The following is a 27,452-nucleotide window of genomic DNA, read 5'->3' as shown; positions in this document are numbered from 1 at the left end:
TGAAACCTCTCGCGTTCGGCTTGTGTCAAGATTAAATTTTCTTGCGCAGTACGTATTCCATCTTTTCCCTTTATTTTATTTTGATCCTTGTTAAACTGATTTGGCATTAATCTTCATTCCTCCCTCCTTCCAGGTTCATGGGGCAATGGCGCCAAATGTTTATCGTATGGGGTAAATGAATCAATGCACAGAGATAATAGATAAGAACAACAGAACTCCTTGTATTATTTGCATATGTCAAGAGATTACATACAAATGATGATTACAATGATCCCGGAGGGTGTATATATACTTTTCGAAGAACCTTCCCGAAGGAGTCTGTTGGCCACATACAACATGTCACTACATAACAAGAACCTTCCCGAAGGAGCATATACCGACGGGATACAATCTGACGCACACCTTATCGGCTATACAATATTTACTGACGACACTTTTCTTGTCTTTAACACTTCCACCCCAATCTGAATCAATGAATCCATGTAAGTCTAAGGCAACTTTATCGTATTTTAGTCCAAAATTAAGAGTGCCTTGTAAGTATCTCATAATGTGTTTAATTGCAACTAGGTGAATCTCCTTTGGTTCACACATAAACTGACTTAAGGCATTAACTACATAGCAAATATCCAGTCTTGTATTTACCAAGTACATAAGGGACCCAATCATCTGTCTGTAAAGAGTAGAATCTATGGGAGGCGATTCTACTGCTGCTTCCTTAAGTTTATGTAGATTAGTCTCCATTGGAGAAGACATAAGTTTGCAATTCCACATTTCAAATCTCTTTAAAATGTATGATTTATACTTCCCTTGATTAAGTATGATACTGTCAGAATTATGCCGTACTTACAGTCCTAGGAAGTAATGGAGTCCCAAATCTTTCATCTCGAATTCTCTAGTTAGATCTTTCTTGCATTGATCTATGAGATGATCATCACTTGTTATTAGTAAATCATCAACATACCGTATCAGAATTACCATATCATTTTTATCTCTTTTATAATATAAATTGGGAGCGGCTTCATTCTTGCAGAATCCTAAGTCGGTGAGATACTTATCAATTCTTTCATACCAAGCCTTGGGAGCCTGTTTAAGCCCATAGAGAGCTTTCTTGAGCCTACAAACAAAAGCATTAGGATCATGAGTTTCAAATCCTTCAGGTTGTTCCAGATATACTTCTTTTGAAATCTTTCCATTTAGGAATGTTGTTTTTACATCCATCTGATGTGCCTTCCATCCCTTTGATGCGGCAATTGCTAAGACTGCTCTTATGGAGGTATATCTAGCAACAGGAGCAAAGGTTGCTTCATAATCAATCCCTTCTTTCTGAGAAAATCCTCTAACTACAAATCTTGCTTTGTACTTCTCAATACTACCATCAGCAACATGCTTTATTTTAAATATTCATTTGGAAGAAACACCAGATTTTCTTTTAGGTCGTGGAACAATTTTCCAAACATCATTTTTCATAATAGATTGGTATTCTTCTATCATAGCTTCTTTCCAAGCAGTATGTTTAATAGCATCAGAAGGATTGGTTGGTTCTGTTTTGGATAAATCACTCATGTTTGTTGTATAACTAGAGAATCTTTTAGGTCTTTTGCTTTTTTTGACTGTTCTGGAAGGTGCAACAAACTCTTGAGCTGCTTTAACTGTTTTAATGGCCCAAGGTGGTCTTTCCTTTGAATTTTCTTCAAGGTTCATATTTTGAATTTCATCTTCGATTTCTTCTAAGTTCTCCCTCTAGGACCCAGATTCACTATTTCTTTCAGAACTAGAGAAAGGAGAAGGTTCATTAGAACTTATGGCTCTCTTGAATGCAAGATCTTCTTCAAAGATTGCATCCCTACTAAGTTCAATACTTTTCTGTCCAAGTATGAAAATCCTATATGCCTTCGATGTTTCAATATACCCTAAAAAAATACCTTTCCTCCTAGAGGGTTCTAACTTGGTTCTCTTTTCTTTTGGAACATGGATATATACAGGGCATCCAAAAATTCTAAGATGACATATTGGGTTTAACCTTAGTAAATACTTTTTCTGGAGTTTTATCTCTTAGGTAGGAGTGAGGACTTCTGTTTTGAATATATACAACAGTACAAAAGGCTTCTACCCAAAGATAATATTCCAGATTTTAATAAAAAATAATGGCTCTAGCAGCTTCTATAATTGTCCTATTCTTTCTTTCTGTGACGTTCTGGATTATAAGGAACAATGTACTCCCTCTTAACCCCTAATTCTTTACAGAACGTTTTAAATAGGTCTGAGGTATATCCTCCTCCATTATCAATTCTAAGGGTTTTAATTTTATGCCCTGAAAAGTTTTCAATTAATGTTTTGAATTCTTTTAATCTCTGTAAGATTTCTTCTAATTCTTTGCATTTTAAAAAGTAAATCCATGTTTTCCTAGAGAAGTCATCTATGAACAAGATATAATACCAAAATCCTCCAAGAGAAGGAACAGACATAGGTCCACATAAATATGAATGAATTAATTCTAGTACATTATTTGTTTTTTCTAGTATTATCATGAAAAGGACTTTTGGTGTTCTTACCCAGAACACACCCTTTGCAAATACTTTGAGTGGTCTTTATTAAGTTTGGGTAATCCAGTAACCATCTTCTCCATAGTTGATAAAGTTTTGAAATTTAGATGTCCCAATTTTATGTGCCATATTTCATTTATATTTGCGGCTTCATGAACTAAGGCTTGAATAGATCAACTAGATTCTATATTCAATTCATACAAATATCCTTTTCTTTGACAAATTAACTTCGCTTTCTTGATGGAGTTCTTTGCCCGAGTTAATACTTTGCCATCCACGAATGCAACATTATGCCCATCATCTTCAATTGCTATAATTGAGATTAGATTTCTTTTAATTCCTAGTACATGGAGTACACCTTTGAGAAGAAGAGTATTTCCTGATTTTAGTTTCAAAGTACAATTTCCAATTCCTTCAACAGAGTGTGCTAAATTATCAACAATGGTAACTTCACTGTTAACCTTTTCTGATAAAGAGTCTAGTGTTTCTTTGTATCCCGTTATATGTCTAGAAGACCCACTATCAATTACCCATGCTTTATTTGAAATTTCATTTGATAGTGAGGAATACAAAACACGGTTCTTAGGATCATATGTATCTTCTTCCCTAATAACATTTGTACAATTTGCTTGTTGTTTGGAATTTTCAGGACAATTAGATATGTAGTGTCCAAATTTTTCACATTTGAAACACTTTATGTTGGATAGATCTTTCTTGGGTTTTCCATTCTTTTGATTTCCTTTTTTCTTCTTGAAATGCTTCTTCTTTCCCTTATAGGAGTTTGTATTAAGAACATTATGTTCGTCATCTTTTGTTTTCGGTTTCCCTCCTTTCTTTAGTTTTCTGGATTCCTCTTGAAAACAATTGTTTTTGAGCCTGTTGAAGTTCGGAATATTATCTCTGGCACTTATTCCTTGTGCAAATGTCTCCCATGAATCTAGGAACCCATCTATAACCATAAGTGTTAATTCTGTGTCGCTAATAGTGGTTTCTATACTTGATAGTTCATTTCTAATGCCGACAACTCTTAGGAAGTAAGAATTTATCAATTCTTCTTCTTTATCTGAATGTGATTCAGTTGCCTTTTCAATGCAAGAACCTTAGTTGCATTGTTTACTTAATATGTATTTCGTAATGCATTCATCATATGAAAGACAGTTTGATGTTTTGTTAGCATAGGTACGATATCAATTTTTATTCCATCTAAAATGATTTGAATAGCTTTTCTATTTCCTCTGCTCCAGATAGATTTGTGAGGTTCAACTGGAGGTTGTTTGGATGCTCCATCAACAAATTGTTTTACATCATTCTCTTCAAGAATCATCATGATTCTGAATTTCTAGGCATCAAAGTGGTCTTTCCCATCAAACCTGTCCTCCGGTTTGATTGTGTATGCCATTGAAGATAGAAGATAGTTGCTAGATATATATGGAGTCTGATAATTGAATTTTGCAGAGCCTAGGTTCGACTACCAGAGCTCTGATACCATGTAAAATATTCTGCAAATTTTGTATCCTTTGAATCAGGCTTGTATTTCAGTCCTTGATTGCTGAGAATGGTCTTCTAATAATTTGAATGTTGAGGAAGTTGACACCTATATTTCTGATCAGAACTTATGTACTTCTCTAATGCCGGTGCAAGAAGGAATAATCTACTGTACTATGATATTGATTGAGAATATCTCTGATCTATAAATAGCTGGATATTGATGCTTGGAGGAGCAAACTGAATTGTGTTTGTTTGTGCGTGTCCTTCAAAACTGCAGCACTATCCCTTTAAGTATCTAGACTAGGAGATAACCCTTAAAGAGCATGTCTCTTCCCTAAGTCGGCTTGTATGACTCCTCCTAAAGCCAGCGATATGCAAACTAATCCAATATTAGATAGTGACTAACACATTGTGTTAGTTTCACTTGTTTAATATCATAAATAATTCTGGAAAGTCGCCGCCTAGAAGAGAGAGTTAGGAACACATACATAAGGCCATACGTAGATACTTAGGACTTAGAAGAGCAAGTGCAGTCTGCACTATCAGACCTGGAGATTATCAGGTTATTAAAACTTAGCAGGAGATTGGGTATTTCATCCTAGAATACTTAGTATTCAATTCTGCATGTTGTAGCGGAATAAATCTCACAACAAAAAGTACCTCTCTGTGATTACCAAGAGGTTTTAGATGGGGTCACAGGGGCCATTGATAAGATGTATCTAGAGGAGAAGGCTTCAATAATTTCCACACTATTCTTGACTTTGCAAACCTTCATGGACCAACATTAAGTAAACTACAAGCAACGTTGAATAAAAGTATATTAGCTCAAAGTGGACCTATTGGATGTTGGACATGGCGTTGGAGGGATACACCATAATTGAAGATTATTACCACTCACTTCTTTGCACTGGTTGTCAATTCCTCTATTATAGATTGGTTTGCATATGATTTCATCTAGTTTGTCAAGAGGAGTAGAGTGACCTCTAGATGAGCAGAGAAGCTGGTGGCCATTTATACTGCTCTTCGACTCCAAGATCACCAATTTCCAAAGTATCAACAAACTCCAACTTTGTGGTGGCATGTTGATCCCAATGATGTTTCCCTAGTTGATGAGGAGACTTCAAAAAGAGTGGTTGGGTTTCTATTAGATGATGTGGACCAACCTAGTGGCTATGACTCTTAAGGACTCTAAATTTGATGCATGTTGGGATATACAAATCAGGGGTAGTAGTGCACTTAGTATTTTCGTATTTTAATTTTGAGATTTTCTACCATAATGTGAAGTTTAAGTTATATGGCCATAGTGTGACCTTTCATTTTTGTTATAAGTGTCTTGATGTGGAGCCTAATCAAACTGGGAGGTTACTTTTCCCCACTTTATTCAGGACAACTTACCCTCATATTTTATTGTGAGGGTTTGAGAGCAATGCCCCATGCTCTAGGGGTCAAGGGGCAACGCCCCTTGCAGGTTCCTAGGGCATCACCCTAGGCGGGGTCAACAACCTTAGGTGCACTCCCTGTTGCGAAGCCAAAAATGAATTTACTATTGTAAAAGGCATTGGAAGTTATAATTTTTCTATTGGTTGGCTTATTCTAGCCCTAATTTGTAAGCCGAAAAAAAGTTGTACAAAATGGCTCAGGGTTAGGGATTTCAAAATGAATGATGAGATTGTAGCTTCTTGTAGCGGTGTTAAGCTGTAAGGGGTTACAAATTGTAATCAAGTTGTAATCACTGGATAATAAGAATATTGGACTAGTTGTTTGGTGGACGTAGCCGAGGGATTGGGTGAACCAATTAAATCTTTGTGTCTTGTGTTTTGTTCCGTGTGATTTATTATTTTTTGATATTGGTTATATTTGCGTGTAATTGTTATTTCGGTCTCGTTAATCCTAACAATAAGCTTACAAGGTGTGTTATTTTATAAGATCACTTGCATATTGACAATGATTTTGGAAAGAAATTCGAATTAAGTATGTTGTTTTACTATTAATGTTTGTAATTTTGAATTAATATCTCAATAATTATATGGCCATAGTGTGATCTTTCATTTTTGTTATAAGTGTTTTGATGTGGAGCCTAATCAATCTGGGAGGTTACTTTTTCCCTACTTTATTCGGGGCAATTTACCCCCATATTTGGGTTTGAGAGCAATGCCCACACTCTAGAGGTGAAGGGGCAACACCCCTTGCAGGTTCCTTGGGCACCACCCTAGGAGGGATCAACAACCCCAGGTGCGCCCCTGAAGCCAAAAATGAATTTACTATTGTAAAAGGCATCGAAAGTTATAATTTTTCTATTGGTTGGCTTATTCTAGCCCTAATTTGTAAGCAGAAAAAAAGTTGTATAAAATGGCTCAGGGTTAGGGATTTCAAAATGAATGATGAGATTGTAGCTTCTTCTAGTGGTATTGAGCTATAAGGGGTTACAAATTGTAATCAAGTTGTAATCACTAGATAATAAGAATATTGGACTAGTTGTTTGGTGGACATAGCTGAGGGATTGGGTGAACCACGTTAAATCTTTGTGTCTTGTGTTTTGTTCTGTGTGATTTATTATTTTCTGATATTGATTATATTTGCGTGTAATTGTTATTTTGGTCTCATTAATCCTAACAATAAGTTTATAAAGTGTGTTATTTTATAAGATCACTTGCATATTGACAATGATTTCGGAAAACAATTCGAATTAAGTATGTTGTTTTACTATTAATGTTTGTAATTTTGAATTAATATCTCAATAATGTTCTATGTCTTATAATGTATATATGCATGCGTTATCTATGTTTTCATATGAATATGTAAAATTTCCCTATATATTTTGAATTTTTCTTAATTTTGATAGTTTTCTCCTAGTCGTCCCCAAAATTGTCTTGAAAGTTGGGGATATGGAAACCCATTTTCCCTTCTTGGAAACTTGGGGTAACCTTGCAAACAACTTAAAAAACTAATATGACAGAATAATGATATTCTCATCAGAATGATGCAATGCATGCAAAGAGTTTGGATTGTTCATATAAGAGCAATAGTTAGGTATTTATGCGAGACACCAAAAACGGACATGAATGTACAACCAATATCGAATAAAAGAGATGTGGTCACATGTGTAGTATATCTTCACCAGACCAGACAGAAAAAGTGCATGTTACATGTACAACCCACCCATTCAGATCCTTGTCCAAGAAAAGCTTATCCTATCCTACATGCATAAAATGCAATAAATTATTTAGTAGAGTACAAAAATGAAATGATGTGCCAACAATAATCTTGTGAAACATTCAAGACAAATTTAGGGAAAGCCAAATATTCTGGATTGATTGGTGGATTAAAAATGTGCCACATTGTTGGAATGGTGCTTTAAACCTATAATTTGATAATGATGTGTTCAGGAAATTTATGTGAATCCGTTAATTACTTCCAATCAGCCCTCTGTTTTCTGATATTAAATAGCTTTACTACATTTTTATTTTTTTGTAGTATATGCCTTTTCCACCTCGTCATTTTCTTTGAACAGCTTGTCAATATTTTAAAGTTTCTTCGCAAGGCTGATGCTTTTAGTCTCAGGTTAAGTATTGCTTGGACAAATATGTGGAGATGCAGAAAATTGTTTCTCTGTAAATAAAATTTAAAAAATATACTTTTGTTTGTATCCGATGTTCATTTTTCTTCTTGGAATTTTCCGGCTTTTCATATCAGATTCATTTATGACTGCTACATTTTTTCCTTTTTCAAATTCCATATATTAAAAAATATTCCTATTTATTTATAGTTGAAGCCTGAAGGAATATGTTTTCTTATACTGGCAGTCCAAAGCCAAGGAAAGTTCCAAGCTTTAGATGGGACTATCGTTGGATGGAGTATCCAGGGAATGGGAAGGATGTTAAGCATCCATCTGACCAATCTCTGATGACATACAGGGGACACGCCGTATTGCGCACACTTGTTCGTTGCTACTTTTCTCCAGTCTTCAGGTGAATAATGATCTTCAGTATAGTTAAATCCATTACCCTTTAATACTTATTTTCATGAGGCTTAAGTTTGATTATAAGTATGAGCCAGAGCATGTCCATATCATTTTAAATTAGCCTTCATGAGATGCATTACTGATTCTTTCTGTTCTTAAATCACTTATTCATGCGTTCACATGTATGTTACCCTTAAGAAATTATAAATTTATTGGTTTGCTAGATATTGGAATTATTAGGCATGTTTGCAGATGTGGTGGTCTTATTGGTAAAATTGTTATTGCATGTTGTTGCTTTAAGACCTTATAAAATTAGAAATTAAGAATGGGCTGAAATCTGATTTTGTTATGCTCACTACAATTTTCGTCTTAAGTCTGTATTCTTGAGGGGAAACAAAAGATTGGATCTCTTAGAATGCCATTCTAAATGGCTTTATAGTTGGTTTTAGTTTCAAATACTAATAAGGCTTTCAATTCAAGAATATGAGAATATTGCGTCCAACAATATTTGTTTTCCTTTTTGTAGCACTGGTCAAAAATACATCTATACAGGATCACATGATGGCAGTGTTTATATATACGACGTGGTATTCTTCTCAACCATTTTTCTCATCTCTGATTTATAAAAATCTTCCTAGCCAATTCGGTGAAAGGCTTGATAATAGATGTATTTTCCATTGGAGATTAAAATTTTCGGAGGCATAGATATGATGTATTATTCTTTTTCACAGGTAACTGGGCACCAAGTTGAAAAACTGGAGTATCATTCTTCCACGGTGAGGGATTGCAGTTGGCATCCTCTATATCCAACACTAGTTAGCTCTTCATGGGATGGTGTTGTTGCCAGATGGGAACGTCCCACTGGAGGTGGGAGAGAGCCTGGAATATCAAGAGTTCTCTATCGAGAGGGCCCATTTTTTGATTGACTTATTTAAGGTATAAAAATGCTTTGATAATTTATTTCTATCTGATTGTCTGTGAGATATTATCCATCCTCAACATTGGCATATTGGGGAAACTCTTTTTACAGGGTGAAGTGTGACAAAAAACATTGTGGTGGCATAATAGCAATTATGCTAAAGACATATTATTGTTTTACTGTTGAATTAGAACAGGGAGCATTGTTAAGCTATAATTATTAAGGTTATTAATTGCCTTCTCTTTTGGTTTGCTCCTGGCAAACCATGGTTAGTCCTTGTAAATAAGTACCTGTGCCTAGCACCAAGGTAAGTCCTACTGAAATTATGAGATAAGAAGCTACTGTTGTCCATTTGGATGTGTTGGTCAGAAACAGTATAACCAAATGTATTATGTATGTGCATGTCTGCTGAATTTTCTAGTTGAACGAGAAGTTTGTTCAACTTCTCATGATTGCTGAATAATATGGACTGGCCTTTTGATTCTTTCTTTTAATAGAGTTATACTTGGTGGCTGCAAGATTTCATAAATATGATGTTCCTGGGTACTTGCGTTGTATTTGCACGTGATCATCTATTACTTACTACATTCTTTAAGATTAACTCATTAAAGCTGTGACATATGGAGATGCCTCCGATAACTATTTATGACTGGCATATATTGTACGATTCTAGGGAGATATACAGCTAATATTTACACAACTTTTGACCACAAAACATTTTTGAACTAGTAAATTTAATTGGCTTTTTTTGATATACAAAATTCAAATAAAAAATGGACATGAAGGTTGAGCCCAGGCCTTTATTCATCCCACCAGATCGATCTGGTGATAGGATCAAGGTTGAATGAACAGTGGATCAGGTCAGTCATATTACATATGTATTAACATCTCTTTCTTCCTTTGGCTTTCAGCTTCCATCAACTGAATGTTGAGATCCAGAAGGGCAGGATTTCTGCTAGATTCTCCTCCACTTTAAAATAGTACACACGCGCTTATGGTTTCCAATCTGTGTGTATGTTTTAAATTGTGCATTTTATCCTGTGACATATGAGCTGCTGGTTGCAATGTATGAAACTCATAAATGTGGCTGCATAAGCAATATAGATGGCAATGTTGCAGATAAAGAAAGAAATACGACTGGAATTATAATTCATCTATCTTTGGGATGTGATTTCATAATATGATTTCAGCACAGGAACATAATTTTCCGAAACCCTACATGTGTGACTTTCTGATATAAAAAATAAAAAATTCAAAGTTTTCAGTTTTGATTTCAAATACAGCTAAATTTGCTTCTCTCTCATGCCCAAAAGATGCCATCCTAGACTGGTGCCCCTGACACTTGTACCATTGGCCTTGCTATCCCCAACATGAAAATGCTATAGAACATAGCTGTTAGTTCTAGTTGGAATGTTTCAATATGCAGCCATTGATCTTGGCAGGGTTTTCTTTGGTGGTTGATATCCTTCTCATAGTTACAATTGAGTATCATTTAGTTGCTTTGCCATATTTGTGTCATTTTTTTGTGATTGTACTTAAAATTTAAATGAGTATATCTTTTTCATTTGGCAGACTAAGGGTGGACTCTATGGTATGCTTGTTAGGTTCTAAGCTTTGATCTCTTGATGAATTTTTTGGTCATTTCTCACCTCATCCCTACACAGGCTAACACAATTAAATAACTATTTTTTAATATCAGGATCTAGCTTTGTAGTGGTTACTGAAAACCTGGATTAACTAGTTCAATAGTGGAGGTGCAAAATAAAGGTACATATCCAATGAAGCAAGAATTAAGAAATTATAATCACACATTTGTCTGAAGAATGTGATACATGAGACTACATTATCGTACTCGTAACTCTTTAATTTATGAAAAACTGAAGGATTGTGTGAGAGTTAGGAATATCCTATGAAGATATACATAATCCAAGTTACAGGATATGTTGAATTTCATTATCGAAACTCAAATTTCAGCAAATTTTACCCCTCTGAACTTAATTCAAATTTTACGAATTTAATATAATATTTCTATTTAATCTAAGTTTATTTCATTTTAAAATAATATTGAGTTATTTAGTTTAATTATTTAACAATGACAAACTATTTTGACAATTTTATGAATTTATTACTTAATAATAATATATTTATATATGGTAGATTTAATGTTGTGATATTGCTATCAGTCTTTAACTGTGTAGTTTTTGAGTCAAACTCATTGACCCATGTTTCAGCAGTGGTGGTTCACATGAACCCATCTCTCATGAGAATGAATGAAACACTTAACACTCATTGGATCAAGGTGATGCTCACAGAGGTGAAGCACTGGAACTTCCCAGGAGGTGACCCATCCCTGTACTACTCCAGCATGAGCGCACTTAACTACGAAGTTTCCTCCAAGGCTAAATCTACTCTACTTGCAACCCCATTTGCAAAACCTTCACCAAGTCTTGTGCCTTATGAAACAGTCATTAGAAAACCCCTTAAGCTCATTAAATAATGAGGAGATATTTTCCAGCAAGCCAATGGGTAGTCTCCTACTTATCAAATTTAATGTTGATTTTTTATTTTTTTTGAATTTTTACTCTTTGCCGAAATTCATCCGAATTTTATGCTCGAACTTGAATTTGAATTCGAACCTTGTGACCTAGTACACAATCAAATTAAGAAGTAGAAACTATCATTTACATTTAAAGATTGTGAAAGTCTATTGACTTTAAAAGGATATTTGTTAACCAAAATTAGGCCATTTATTGTGGGCCTTTGCCAAACGGAAACAAGAGTTCTCACAGTGTAAACTTCTTGGCAACAAATTTCCCAGGGACAATTGTGTCGTCCAGGAATTTCACTGGCTTCTAAATCCCGATCAATTTACGTTCCTCACTGTGCTCCAAGCCAGTGTCAAAATGGGAGATTTGTTTGAATTTATCAACAATTTCATGGTATCCTGTTGATTTTTATCAAATTTTAAGAAAATGAGGACAACAGACGTATAAATCGAGCTACTCTATCTCTCCTACTTTTTTTTGTTGGCATGAATACTTTATGGAGTATGCTTTGGGAGATGATTGAGTGCTTATATGTTTGCATTCATGACTTGGTTTTTCATTGATGTCAACAAGTCAACTTTGTAGACAATTCTGGCAAAGTAGTAGAGATAGTTTTGTATGGCGAGGTTTTTGGTTGATGAGTTGCTTTAAGTGGGGTTAATAGTATGCTTGTGGATGTGTCTAGATTTTTATATCTATCTCTAGGGAAACGGTTATGAAGGTTTGTGGTGTAAACACCTAAATTTGATTACACTGCTTTGGTAATCTAATTTAGCCATCTCTAAAGGCATCATTAATTAAATTTTTATTTAATTAATCCTTTGCCATCCCTAGTTAATTAATTTAATTAATCATATATGGTCCTAATTGATAAATCAAATAATATATTATTTATCAATTAAATCCTTTTCTCCTATCTAATTCCAAAAATCCCCATTTATTAAATAAATCTATTTGATAAATGAAATCCTCAAATTCAAAAACCCCTAACCTATCTCTAATCCTCCATTTAGCCTAATCCACCCCATCCACCCATACTAACCAAGCTTAGCCACTAACTCACTCAGCCTCATTAATGCCATCCACTTGCACATCTCTAACATCCCTAATCTAATCTTAAACCCAAGCCTAATCCACCCCTTAATGTTGTCACATTCCTTAAACAAGTTTAAGACTTTCCTAATCCAAACCAAAGTCTCCCCTCAAAAAACCCAACCACTAAGTCATGAGTGCTCTTACAAAACATAAAAGACTCTTACAAGCCCACTCATGACTCTTACACCCATCTTCCACACTCTTCCCTCTTCCACACTCATTCCTCTTACATCCCTCTTACATACTCAACCCCACTCATCATGCCTTTAACCAACCCTTTACCCTACCCTCTCACACTCATCCTCCTTGTGACAAGTGTCACCTTCCCATTGGTGCTAAACAAGCACAATCCATGTGCTCTCCTTTGAGTGCATCCTAGCCCTCCTTAAACCTTCATCCATCATTGCATCTAAGCCCTCCATCCCTCTACCCCTTAGCCTATAAATTGAATCCCATCCCAAGCCGTTTCATCAACAATCTTTGAGCTAAAGTTACCATGCCCTTTTGAGAGCCAAAAGCCATACCCATACCCTTATAATGCCAAATTGAGAGCTCACAAAGCTACCAATTTGCCATTACCCATCTCCATTGAAGCAACTTTTGAGCATCTTGAGCATACATCCACAGCAAAAGGACACATCTACAGAATCAAGAAAGCATGGAGTGTTTTCTCTTGTGAGGTTTGCACTTCTTGTTTGCTTTCTTTGTCTAAGCATATATGTGAATTTAGTTTTTTTGGTTTGTGAATGTTTACTTTATTTGTTAATGTTCTTTGCACATTAAAATTCTTGTTCTACATTTTGGCACGCTCGGTGGGACCCCACTATGGGTCATTTAATCATCTATTTTCATCTATATGTCATTTTTTTTAACCATCTAATGTTTGTTGTTGTTTGAGTGTGTTGTGAGGGTGTTTTGCTTGTTTTTGCAGGTTAAAGAACGCACTTAGGAAGAAAAAATACCATTTAAAAAAAAAATTCGTGTTTTTCAACTTTTTTCGCGCAGTTTTGGCGTCTGCAACCTGTTCTGTCTGCGAAAAGCCGCGTCTACGCAAATCGACGTCTGCGAAAATTCGCATCTGCGCAAATCGACATCTCCGCCACCGCCAATCCAAATCGTCGTCTGCGAAAATCCGCATCTGTGCAAATTGGCGTCTTTGGCTGCTTATGTTGCATTTCTGTTTTAACTTCTTTATTTCTGCACTTTGTAGCTAAAAAAAATTTTAAAAAAAAAAGAAAAAAAAGAAAAGAAAAAAAGAGTATAAATCAAAATTTGACTTTTAGTGGTTCCGTAGGATTTAGACCATTTTAAGCATTTTTACGCGTAGAAAAAACAACAAAAAAAGTTTAAAATTTTTTTCCCATAGTTAAGCTCTCATTTTTGAAGATTTTGGCTAACTAACTAAATTGCTTTTTTTTCTTATTTCATTGCAGGTTGGAGCACATATGGAACCACTAACCATGTTTCTTGCAAGTTTTCATGTTGCTAAAAAATGAACTTGAATGTTTAACCATTTGTCTTTGAATGCATGTTGCTAAAAAAATGAACTTGAATGGTTAAACACATTTTCCATTGAATGAATGTTGCTCAAAACACACTCTTGAATGTCATGGATTAAAATCAACTTTCCTTGGAATGCATGCTTAAAACAACAAATCCAATCTTGAATGCCAAGAATCAATTAACCATTGCAATATCAAATACTTCATTTGGAGCTTCTAAAATTGAACAAAACAAATCTCTTTTCCATATGCAATCTAGGTAAAGTTTGATTTTTGGACATTTAAGAAACTTTGTTAAGTTAAAATACAAATTTACAAAAATCAATTTGAGTAGTTCCTTGGACTCACCTCTTTTCTAATCACCCATCAAATATTAACCATTGGTTGCAATCTCAACGCCATTTATCTTGAAAAAAGTGTTAAATGTTCCACAATCTAACTCACTCACTTGGTCTTTGAACGTTTGCTTTAACTTTATCAAAACTCTTAAATGGCCAGAAACTCTAGATTAAATCGATCACACTTCAAGTTTGGGCACTAAAATTGAACAACAACTGACGTGGAAAGCCTCCGGGCGCGTGCTTGAAATCGAATCTCACACACTTTTGTTTTGGGCTTAAAACAAACTCACACTCAATCTTGAATGCCTTAAAGAAAATTAATCGATACTTGACGTCGAGGGCCTCCGGGCGCGCGAGTTTGCTTTTGTTGACCCTAACTCTTCTTATTGTTTGCATTCTTCGATCGATTTACTTTTGTTGGCGCTTCAAGTTGGAATTGACCATTGTCTCTTAAACATGAGTGCTTGCAAAGTCTAGATTAACACACATAAGAGTCAGTTGGTAAAAGAACAAGCGTGTTTTTTAGCCTAAGGTCATCCAAGTCTTCTCTCCCCTTGTTGTCTTTCGAGGCCATCTTGGGTGCATAAGATTAGGATCCAAAACCTTGTTTCTTTTTAGGAGGCCTGCTTGGGGATTTCATCACTCCTTGGACGACCTCAACTCCAGCGTTCCGGTGGAGTATAAGAATCGAGAGGTAAATCGAAAGACACCTCTCTTGGGATCGAGATTTTGTCATTCGAGCTAAGCCTCAAGGAACTTTATACCCTTGAGAAGTGAAAGAGGAGAAGTGGGTTACCGCTCCTCTCGGCTGTGTGACATCCTTTTGGTCTCATCTACGGATTTGGGCCTCACGTACCTTGCGTATATCGAGGACTCCCTAGCTAAACCAATTGTCAGCCTTGCAGAAAACCATCTAGAATGTTAATGTGTTTGGAGTGACTGATCGAAACATTTGTAGAACATACACACTCCTTGACGCAAGTATCACATTCTGAGAACCACAAACTTCTATCTGGGTGTTCCTATCTATTGCTTGTTTTTATTTTACTTGTTGAATGAATGTTTGCCAAACTTGGTCAATCCTAGCTTAGGGCACACTTAGCGTAGTCACTGCCTATTTTAGAAGTTGAACAAGTTGAAGCAAAACAACTAGAATCTCCCAAAGCCAAGCAAATTCAAGAATTTATGTCAGAACAACCCAAACCCAAACAGAAGTTTCACAAGGTCAAACTCAAGCCATCTCTAGCATACCAAGAACTTTCAGCCAAGAGAAAAGAAATAACACCAAGCCCATGAATTGCCAAACTCCACAAAGCAGAGGACAAAGCTACCGACGAAGCACTTCAAGAGGCCTGGTTAGAGCACACCATCAAATTTAGCCAACATCCAGGAGTTAATCCTGCTTATGCCTTACCAACTAGGCATGATTTCTATGATTAGACACCCTTGTTTCTCCACATCTTCTTGGATAAGCTTCACTTTAGAGTCATCTTTGTAGAAAAGCCAGCCATCTTAGGTTATCCCCTTAAGCATTATTAGCTCATCCATCTCATTTAGAATCATACCATCTAGCCAGTAATCGAAAATCTGCACATCTAAGCTTTCAAAATTGTTGTCACCTTGCTAAAAATTTGCCATTCCTAAAATCTTCCAAATCCACCAATCTCACCAAGGTTATCCTTTTGACAGAGCTTTGTCTAGGGTAATCTAGCTTTGTCACTTGTTATCCCTCATCACCTTGAGCTAAAGGTTGGGATTCACAAGTGGTCAATCTCGTGTTCTTCCTAAAGGATCATCAGTCTATCCTTAAGTTGACACAATCACCACCAAGCTTGCACATAGGAAAGCAAACCTTTTGTGCTTTGACAACATATCTTTGAAGTTAGAATCCCCAACCCAATCCTCCTTAGGTTTTGTCATATAGCTTTGCCTCAACCTAGGAAATCATTTGCATAGAAAAGCTTTCCCCCTTTTGCATCCATCAGCATTATTACATCTCATCCCTAGGAGCATTTTTCATGCCACCCGTCACTCGCTTAGCCAAGAAGAAAGAAACAATGGAGCCCTATCATTTGGATCGAACAGCCTCACCCCCCTTGAGCACTCAGCCATCCTTCAGCCCAAAGCAAGCTATGCCATCACCTACTGACATTGAAGCTTTCATGAACCAACCAGGAAATGCAGTATTGGTAAACGCCATTATAGACAAAAACAAAGAGACAATCATGGCTAATTTTCGAAGGGACAATGTAGGAACCTTTGACTTTGGAAGACCCCCTCCATTATCAGATCCATCTCACCCGTTGTTTGGGCAGCTGCCACCACCCATAGGCTCTTATGATCCAAATTATCCTCAATATATTCCAAAAGAAGAGCCTACAGCCAATCCATATGACCCAACAGACCCAAACATACCATCATCCACCCAAGTTGAAATCTCCATGCCGCAAGCCAACCCAGCCACCACCACTCCATCCTTAGTTCATACCTCTCCGCTCCAAACCCCCTTTACCCAAAATAGCTCACCATTCACCCCCTTCACTATTGCTGCTGCTGCTCCCCAACCCAGCCTTCCAAATCCACCCATCTCTCAAATCAGTGCTAGCATCTTTGGCCAACCTCAACAATATACAACAGGGATGTCACCCATGGGGCCAAGTAATCAACCTTTCATCACCCCCAGCTTGTTCACTGCAGCCCAGAACACAATCCCATCATTTCCATTAGGTCTTGGGAGCTCAATACCATTAGCTACAAATCTACAAGCTACTACCCTCACTCCACAAAGCTATCAAATCCCACAAGCTACTACCAATTTTCTACCAAGCTCCCAAATGACCCCAACTCTCACCACCACTCTACCAAGCTTCCAAATCCAGCCACAAAGCTATCAAACCCCATCAGTTCCATTCCCAAGCTTTCAATTCCCACCACCTCCACCACCAACTAATCCATTACCTCCAATTACCAACTACTTTTCAATGCCACTTCTAGGAGGTAATCCACCACCCCAACCAACCACCAATTATTTGCAGATACCATCCCAAATAGGGGCACAACCCACATATATTGGTCAAACCCCACAAGCCCTCCGATCCTTTCCCCAAGCCTCACAACCATCTTATACCTTACCTCCACAAAGCAATCCATTTATCCCACAGCCAGCTTATGTTCCTCAATCCCAACCTCAAATCCCATATCAATAGCAAGCCTCGCAACACATGCAACAATATGCGCCACCTCCCCCTCAACAACCCATCATCCACCATGCAGCTGCCCAAACAATGTACAATCCCTATCAGCAAATCCCTCACAACCATCCATATTCAGTGGCCCCATCCAGCACATACCTACCTCAAGGCACTCCTACATTGGGGGCACCCCAACCATCACCTATCAATTCAGAGTGGGAGCAAATGAAGACAGCTCTGAAAGCCATCCAAGAAGGGAATGCTCCAAAGACATTCAAGTTTGAGAATGTGTGTCCTTACCCATTTGACAGAGCCATTACCACGACACCATTTCCCAAACACTTTGAGGTACCTAAATTTGACAAATTCAGAGGAAAAGGAGACCCTGTCACACATATCAAAGAATTTTACATGCATTGCCAGGACGTGGCATACAATGATGTCTTCCTCTTGCGCCTTTTTCCCAAAAGCTTGGCTGGACCAGCTCTTGAATGGTTTTATAGAATCCCCTATGGCACAATTAAAAACTTTGCTGAATTATCTGAGGCATTTGTAGCCCAATATGCCCATCTTGTTGAAACAGAGCTATCAATAGTTGATCTTGTCCACACCAAGCAAAAAGGTGGAGAAAGCCTTGCCGAATACCTGCAAAGATGGTAAACCCTTACCACCCGCATATCCTGCACCTTGCCAGAACGCCATGTGGTGAAAATGTTTATTGATAATGCACATCCCAGCTTGGCTCACCACATGACCATGAATTGTTTGCAGACCTATAAGGATATCAAAGAGAAAGGAATGATCCTTGAGAAAGGACTCATCAAAGATGGTGTGGTCAAGATTTACAAAGAGGCCAACCAAAATCAATCACATTCCAATGACAGGTCTAGGTATTGGAACAAAAACAAGCATGTTGCAACAGATGGGGTTACTGACACCAGACATGTGAATATTGTTGGTCCTTCTCAAAACCAGTCTAACCCACCATATCAAACAAACAACCAACAAGCTATCAATTACCAACAACGAAATAACCAAAGCTATCAAAACCACAATACAAGACCCAACTTTCAAGGGTCTAATAATCAAGCTAATGCCATCAATGTAGCTGCAGGGCAAAAGCCCAGATTCCAACCTACACCTAGAAACTATACACCCCTTGGTGAGCCATTGGATGTTATTTTTGAGAAATTGGCTAAGGAAAACCTCATCAAATTTCCTCCTACCCAGCAAATTGATCCAAGCCAATCCAAAGCTGCATGGTACAAGGACAATGAGTATTGCAAGTTCCATAGGGTAAACGGTCACACCACCCTCAAATGCATGAAACTGAAAGACTATGTGCAGGACCTCATTGATCGGAAGGAAATCACTGTTGGTGCCCAAACCTCTCCCAATGCAGGCTTACAGATTTATCAAAATGCTTTTCCTCCACACAACAACCAAAATCTTGGAAAAACACCTATCCAAAACAACACCAACAACCGCCAGCCAAACCAACAGCATGGGAAGAACAATGACCACACTTCATCCTATATAGACTATGGTAGCCTTATAGGTTGTATATCTGAGAAAGAGCCTTCTGTCAATGTTATCAATATCCGAGGACCAGACAATGAGTGTGTGGTCACCACTCGAAGAGCGCGATTTAACATCACAGACCCACCAGTTTCATCAGCACCATCAGCTCCATCAAAAAGCCGGTACAATATCTTGGAACACCTTGGGAACATGCCAGCCCAAATCTCCATTTTAGACCTTCTCCGCACTAGTCCTGTGTACAAAGACATCCTTGACAGTGCTCTCATAGAATCTCGTGTCCCTTCTGACATCAATACTACTGATTTTCGTAATCTTGTTGGACACCTTTCATCCTCATGTGCCATATCTTTCAAACCCACCGACATACCCGCAGTTGAGCCAGATCACACCCTTCCACTTCGCATAGCCATCATGGTATCCAATTTCGCCGTGAAAAGAGTAATGATAGATAATGGATCAGCCTTGAACATTTGCACCCTAAAATTCATAAAACAAGCTGGGTATACTGAGGCAGATATGATCAGTGAAGTTATCACCATCAAAGCTTATGACAACTTGGAAAGAACCACAGAAGGGACTATTTGCTACCAATCAAGGTTGGGCCAGTCATCCAAGATATATTTTGCCATGTTGTTGATCTAAACCTACCATTTAACATCCTCCTCGGTCGCCCATGGATTTATGCTATGAAGGCCGTTCCATCCACCTACCATCAGTGCATCAAATTTCCGCATCAGGGCACTGAGGTAACCATCCATGCCGATCCAGAACCCTTTGCTTACTGCAATGCGGTTGAAGCTTCATATACAAACCATTGCCCTAGAATAGACATCGACACATCCATCGCCAGCTCATCCCACACTTGTAATGACGCAGAAACCATCCTCGCCTCCACCCTATCTACCGTAAAGATCAACAACAAAGGTTGTGGAGAATATAGTCTGTCAGATGCATTTGTTGTCGGAGCAATCCCACTTGATCCACATACCCATGGACGATCGACATATCACAAAGCTAGGGAGATTCCACCTCCTCGATACAAACAGTTTGGCCCAACCACCTTTGTGTCCTCAAAAACCCCTCTTCATGAAGAGCTCACTCCAGATATCAACAATTGGTTACATAAGGATGCACCTCCAAAAAATCAAGCACGCCTTGATCACTTCAGCCAAAAGTATCCCTAGCAACATAAGCTCATCACTGAAAAATGGAACTATCAAGGAGGTGGACTAGGACCAGAAGAAAGGGGCATGCAATGTCCCATCGAAGCACATAATTGGGAAACGAAGTCAGGACTTGGCTTTGGCATACCCACAACTGGGGGCACCAACGAGAACGGTCACGCTTTTTCGAACATCCACCGCGACCTTGTCGAAATCGAAGACATTCCTGAGGAAGTTGAAAAGAGAGCCTACGACGATATCTCAGACCAAATCTTCCTAGGAGACTCTGTTCTCCGAGAACTATCCATCCATCTCATTGACCTACCACTTGCTCATCCACAACTCATAGATTGGGACCAACCAAGTGTCATACATATTGATGAGTTCGCATCAGAGGAAGCGCTTCTAAGATTCATGGGAGCCAAAACTCCTCATAAGAAGACAAAGCCAGATTTTGCCTATATCTACAAGCTAGATCCCAAGGGGTATTTTGTAGAAAATCCCCAACCTAGTTTCAATACACCCAAAACTGGAACTAACGTAAATCTGGGACTAGCTAAGGTAGCAAAGAGAACCCCTCAGCAAGAAAATCCAGAGCCACAAGCTGAACATGAGGATTTAGTATTGCCTCCTCAAGATAATTGACCAGAGGTGTCTTCTATTCTAATAGAGGATACTAGAGAAGTCAACATTGGTTCTTCAGAGATCCCTAGAATTGTTCACATTGATGCATCCCTATCACAAGACCAAGCTGACCTCCTCTTTGAGGTTTTACGAGAGAACATTGGCCGATTTGCATGGTCATATCAGGACTTGATCCAAAGCTTGTAGTTCATCATCTTGCAGTCGATCCAAAGATCAAGCCCGTAAGACAAAACCTTAGAAAAATGCACCCCAAGGTGTCCTTACTAGTCAAAGCTGAACTAGAAAGAATGTTAGCTGCTAAGGTTATCGGACCTATCGACTACTCAGAATGGATCTCCAACATGGTCCCTGTCTCTAAGCCTTTTGGTGACATCAAAATCTGCACTGATTTTAGAGATCTTAACAAAGCTTGTCCAAAGGATGATTTTCCCTTGCCCAACATAGATATGATTGTAGATCTTACAGCTGGACATGAAATTCTGTCCCTTATGGATGGATTTTCTGGGTATAATCAGATCAAGATTGCAGAAGAGGACCAGCATAAGACAGCATTCACTACCCCTTGTGGAACCTTTTGCTACACCATGATGCCTTTTGGCCTAAAGAATGCTGGGGCTACCTATCAAAGAGCTATGACAGCCATTTTCCATGATCTTATCCATAGCATTTTGGAAGATTATGTGGACGATATCCTAGTCAAATCTCACACCTTCATGGATCATCTTGCTGACCTAGAAAAAGTCTTTGATAGGTTGGCCCAATATCATCTCATGCTAAATCCCAAGAAGTGTGTCTTTGGGGTCACATCTGGCAAGCTTCTAGGCTTCATAGTTTCTAAATGAGGTATAGAGATCGACCCCAAAAAGGTCAAGGCTATCTTAGACATGCCTCCTCCCCAGACACTGCGACAGCTTCGCTCTCTTCAGGGAAAACTTCAATCTGTCTAGCGCTTCATCTCCCAACTTGCAGATAAGTGTACACCATTTTCACACTTGCTAAAGAAGAATGAGAACTTCTAGTGGGATCTTTTATGTCAGCGCAGCTTCGATCAGCTCAAGCAGTATCTCACCAATCCCCCTATCTTGGTTCCACCAGTTCCTGGTCATCCCTTGATCTTGTATATATCAGCAATACCTACTGCTCTAGGGGCACTTCTAGCACAACATGATGATTATAGCAGAGAGAGAGCCATCTACATGCTTTCTCAACTCAAAAGCTTCGCCACTACATGCTAAGTCATACCATCCAACTAGTCTCTAAAATTGATCCTCTCAAGTATATGCTCTCTAGAACAGCACTCACAGGTCGGCTAGCAAAGTGGGTTATGCTACTAAGTGAGTTTGACATCCAGTCGGTGGACAGAAAGGCAATCAAAGGGCAAGCTATAGCAGATCACCTAGTTGATGCACCTCTAGTAGATGCATATCCTTTGCTCACAGAATTTCCAGATGAGCATATCTACCTAATTGAAGAACAACCCCCATGGAAGCTTTATTTTGATGGCTCATACACCTCTCATGGATCAGGGGCAGGAATATTATTAGTTACACCTTAAGGAGATTACATTCCAAAAGCCTTCAAGCTACAATTCCCTAGCACCAACAATATAGCAGAATATGAAGCTCTTGTAGCAGGATTAAAGATAGCTGCAGAATGGAATATCACTGAGTTAGAAATCTTTGGCGATTCCCAGCTCATCATCAAACAAGTCTTAAATGAATATCAAACCAAAGATGAAAAGCTATTACCCTACAAAGAGCTAGTTGATCAGCTGACCCAACATTTTACAAAGCTTCAGTTTACACAAGTGCCTCGAATGCAGAATAAGGCAGCAAATGCCATGGCCTATATCGGCTCGATCTTGGAAATTCCCCAAGAAGCTACGTAGTATGAATTTTTAGTTGAGCAGCTCCTCACACCCGCTTAGGCGAATGAGGATTCAAATCGTGTTTGTATCTTGGTTGGTCCCCAATCCCCTTGGTACCATGAAATTCACGCTTACCTTAACGATGCATATCCCCTCACCTCACACGCACCCAACGCCAGAACCTTATTCAAAAATCATCCCGCTATGTTATCATAGCCAATACCCTATATCATCGGGGTTATCATGATACCCTCTCTCGATGTTTAGATGAAAATGAGGCCGCGATGGCATTAAAAGAAGTACATTTCGAACTTTGTGGTGCCCACACGAGTGGTATTGTCCTAGCACGACAAATCCTTAGAGCAGGATACTATTGGCCTACCATTGAAGAAGACTCTTGTGACTTTGTCAGAAAGTGTCTCCCATGTCAGCAGCATGCAAATCTTGTGCACGCTCCAGCACAGGATCTACAGCCTATTGCACCACCTTGGCCTTTTGCTTGTTGGGGACTTGATCTAGTTGGAACTATCACACCTCTCTCATCTGATGGACATAAATGGATAATAACAGCTACAGACTATTTCACTAAGTGGGTGGAAGCAGTCCCCCTAGTCTCAGCTACAGGAGTTCAAGTATCCAAGTTCATCTTGTACCACATTGTTTTCCGCTTCGGCATCCCATCCACCATCTTCACTAACCACGAAGGTAACTTTGAAAATCTCAACATGGAAGAATTATGCACTTCCCTCCGCATCCATCACCGCTTTTCTAGCCCATATTTCCCACAAGGTAACGGCCAGGCAGAGGCAACTAATAAAACCCTCCTTAAAATATTAAAAAAAGTTGTCAATGATTCCGGCCGTGATTGGCACCTTCAAATAAATCCGGCTCTATGGGCCTATCGAACTTCCTTCCGTACATCCACAGGCACAACTCCATACTCCCTAGTCTATGGTGCCGAAGCGGTATTACCTATAGAAGTTGAACTTCCCTCACTACGCATATCTTTGCGAGGGCAAATCTCAGATGAAGAATACAGAGTAGCTCGACTCACCCAGCTAGATCTCTTAGACGAGAAGAGACAACAAGCCTATGACCATTTCACAGTCTATCAAACTCGTCTCAAAAGGAATTTCAACAAGAAGGTGCTCCCACGACACTTTCAGCCAGGTGACATGGTCCTCAAAGAAAATATGAAAGTCCAAGCAGATCGAGAAAAGAAAGGCAAGTTTGAACCTACATGGCTTGGTCCCTATGTGGTTACTGCCTCCTTTGGCTCCGGAGCCTATCAATTATCTACACCAGAAGGAGAACTCTTGAATGATCCCACTAACATCATTCATCTCAAGAAGTTCTATGCTTGAAGATCCTTGGTATACCCAGCTTTTGAAAAATACAAAAAAAAAAATAGTAAAGAGAAATAAGCGTCCAATGGTGAAAACTTGGCAATTCAAGCGCCTTGGATAGGTACCTTGGTGAAAACCTGGTAATTCAGGCGCCCTGTGTGCTAAAGACTAATCCATTATCTATCACTATCCTATCCGTCATCCATCCACCCACCATCCCATAAAACACCTGCTTGTTCCCTTGGTGTTCCAATCAAATATCCAAAATCTAATGGAGCTTGTCAATACCTCCTGTACAGCTTGTAAATCTTGTACCAAAGCTTGTATTATACCTTGTAAATCTTGTACCATAACTTGTATATATCTGAATCTTGTCCAAAGCTTGTACCATATTCCAACTTGTAAATCTTGTATCCTAGCTTGTATCCTATCACATGCACACACAGAATCCCATTTTCCTTAAGCTTTTCACAAACCATATACCTATCCACCTATCAACTATTATAGACATCCCATCCTTCACAAACATTTCCATCTCACAAAAAACCAAAACATGAATAAACTTGTACATTTGTAACATATCTTGGTCTGTCAGCTTGTACATCCTCTTTAGCTTAGTATCATTGTATCTATCCGGCTTTCGTGTTAGTTCATCCTTGGTCAACATCTTGCACACATCACACACCTTGGTTAGATATTCCAATGCATCCTTTAGCTAGATCTCCTGTCACCAAAGTGTTATCCTTCTTAGTTCAGCTTGCCAGACGCATCACTCATCCAGATCCATCAGCTTAGGTGCTCTCTCATAGATCCTTGCAGGATATAGCTTTCCTCATGTCTGATCTTGGTCCGTTAGTACCTCGTCCTACCCATCTCGTTGGCAAATAGTTCTCTTTTGAATTTTTGCTTTCTTTTGATTTGGGATCTTCCCTTTTGGGTCTTGAAATATCTTTTCCAAGCAATCTCCTTGTTCCCTCCTGAAGGTTGCCACGATCTTCCATATCATGGTATGCTGTGAATGAGGCAATTAGAGCGTAAGGTCTTGATCAGGTCTTTTGCTTGTTTTTTTTTTCTGCTTGTGGGTTACCTAGTGTCGTTTCCACGCTACTTCCTCTGGGATTCATGTGTGATACTGGGGCAATCCTTGTGTGTTTGTTTTGAGTCAGTTCGTCAGTCCTCTGGACCGTTGGTAAAAAGGCCTTGATGTTCTTGGTAACCTTGGCAATTAACCAACAGTCCTATAGAAAATCTAGTGCTCAACTACATGGTGGTACTTCTCTTTGAAGTATCCCCCCGCTCAAAAAAGCTTCAATGGATTCCCTTCATCTCCATTATCCCCCATCCATATCCTACATCTGTCGCTCCTACCCCAGCTTATGCATCAGTATCTCTTTGAATCACTCCTCACGCTTAGCTTTAGGGATCCACAATCCTAGTCTTAGGGATCCACCAATCAAATCAATCCACCAAGCCTCATCTTTCGAGATCCACAATCCTAGTCCTAGGGATCTCCGAAACCCATCTTCCGCTAGTCTGACTCTTTGAAATCTTGTTGCATCAGCTTTATCATTCTATCATCCATCTCCCTACCATAGATTCCTTTTATAGCGCTCTACTCCTTCATCCTCCACCTTCCCTAAAGTCTTAAGCTTGCTTCCTCTTCTACATTTGATGCTCCTTTATCATTCTCCCATAGTGAGAGTTTGAGCTAATTCAGCCCCTTCTCTTCGCCAACCTGCGTCTCAGCTCGTCTCAATTTCTTGTACTTTTCAAGAAGTCGTCGAGCCTCATTTCTCTCCCCGCCGCCTTCTTGAGGGGGCATCATCTAAGTCTAGTCTCTCCTCTTCTTATCCGAGACTGGGGCAACTTCCTCGTGTCATCTTCATTCTAACTTCTTTGAAATAGTGTTGTTTCAACACTATGTCAAAGAGGGGCAAAATGTAAACACCTAAATTTGATTACACTGCTTTGGTAATCTAATTTAGCCATCTCTAAAGGCATCATTAATTAAATTCTTATTTAATTAATCCTTTGCCATCCCTAGTTGATTAATTTAATTAATCATCTATAGTCCTAATTGATAAATCAAATAATCTATTATTTATCAATTAAATCATTTTCTCCTATCTAATTCCAAAAATCCCCATTTATTAAATAAATCTATTTGATAAATGAAATCCTCAAATTCAAAAACCCCTAACCTATCTCTAATCCTCCATTTAGCCTAATCCACCCCATCCACCCATACTAACCAAGCTTAGCCACTAACTCACCCACCCTCATTAATGCCATCCACTTGCACATCTCTAACATCCCTAATCTAATCATAAACCCAAGCCTAATCCACCCCCTAATGTTGTCACATTCCTTAAACAAGTTTAAGACTTTCCTAATCCAAACCAAAGTCTCCCCTCAAAAAACCCAACCACTAAGTCATGAGTGCTCTTACAAAACATAAAAGACTCTTACAAGCCCACTCATGACTCTTACACCCATCTTCCACACTCTTCCCTCTTCCACACTCATTCCTCTTACATCCCTCTTACATACTCAACCCCACTCATCATGCCTTTAACCAACCCTTTACCCTACCCTCTCACACTCATCCTCCTTGTGACAAGTGTCACCTTCCCATTGGTGCTAAACAAGCACAATCCATGTGCTCTCCTTTGAGTGCATCCTAGCCCTCCTTAAGCCTTCATCCATCCTTGCATCTAAGCCCTCCATCCCTCTACCCCTTAGCCTATAAATTGAATCTCATCCCAAGCCATTTCATCAACAATCTTTGAGCTAAAGTTACCATGCCCTTTTGAGAGCCAAAAGCCATACCCATACCCTTATAATGCCAAATTGAGAGCTCACAAAGCTACCAATTTGCCATTACCCATCTCCATTGAAGCAGCTTTTGAGCATCTTGAGCATACATCCACAGCAAAAGGACACATCTACAGAATCAAGAAAGCACGGAGTGTTTTCTCTTGTGAGGTTTGCACTTCTTGTTTGCTTTCTTTGTCTAAGCATATATGTGAATTTAGTTTTTTTGGTTTGTGAATGTTTACTTTATTTGTTAATGTTCTTTGCACACTAAAATTCTTGTTCTACATGTGGGAGTTGCAAAAGTTTTGTTGAAGATTGGTTGCAGGACAGTTTGCAAGAAACTGTTTGTTGTTTGTGTTGTATCCTTTTGGCGAGGTTGAAGCTTGTTTAGTGGGCTTGGATTATGGTCAGAGATGTGTCCATAAGGCTATGTTCGAGGTGGCGGAATTTGGTTTTCACTATGTGAAGTCTTGTGAAGGATAATGT

General features: G+C 38.7%; 1 protein-coding gene across 4 annotated transcripts in view; it reads left to right on the top strand.

Moving 5' to 3' along the window:
- LOC149537398 (transducin family protein / WD-40 repeat family protein) overlaps window positions 1-9,440 on the top strand; it is a 45,186-nt gene extending 35,746 nt beyond the window's left edge. For 2 of the 4 annotated variants that reach the window (XM_089802895.1, XM_089802893.1), the window contains exons 9-12: window positions 7,835-7,999; window positions 8,519-8,579; window positions 8,724-8,928; window positions 9,023-9,440. In XM_089802895.1, the coding sequence (XP_089659021.1) occupies window positions 7,835-7,999; window positions 8,519-8,579; window positions 8,724-8,918 (421 nt within the window). In that variant the 3' untranslated portion in view covers window positions 8,919-8,928; window positions 9,023-9,440. Of the gene's footprint in view, window positions 1-7,834; window positions 8,000-8,518; window positions 8,580-8,723 lie in introns of all 4 variants that reach the window. The other 2 variants (XM_089802894.1, XM_089802892.1) reach the window with 1 other exon arrangement.
- The last annotated feature ends 18,012 nt before the right edge of the window (window positions 9,441-27,452 follow it).

Source organism: Cupressus sempervirens, chromosome 9, assembly GCF_028749045.1.
Source record: "Cupressus sempervirens isolate cs-2001-9-10 chromosome 9, ASM2874904v1, whole genome shotgun sequence".
NCBI classification, from domain to species: domain Eukaryota; kingdom Viridiplantae; phylum Streptophyta; class Pinopsida; order Cupressales; family Cupressaceae; genus Cupressus; species Cupressus sempervirens.
This window is presented reverse-complemented; position numbering and strand designations above follow the sequence as displayed.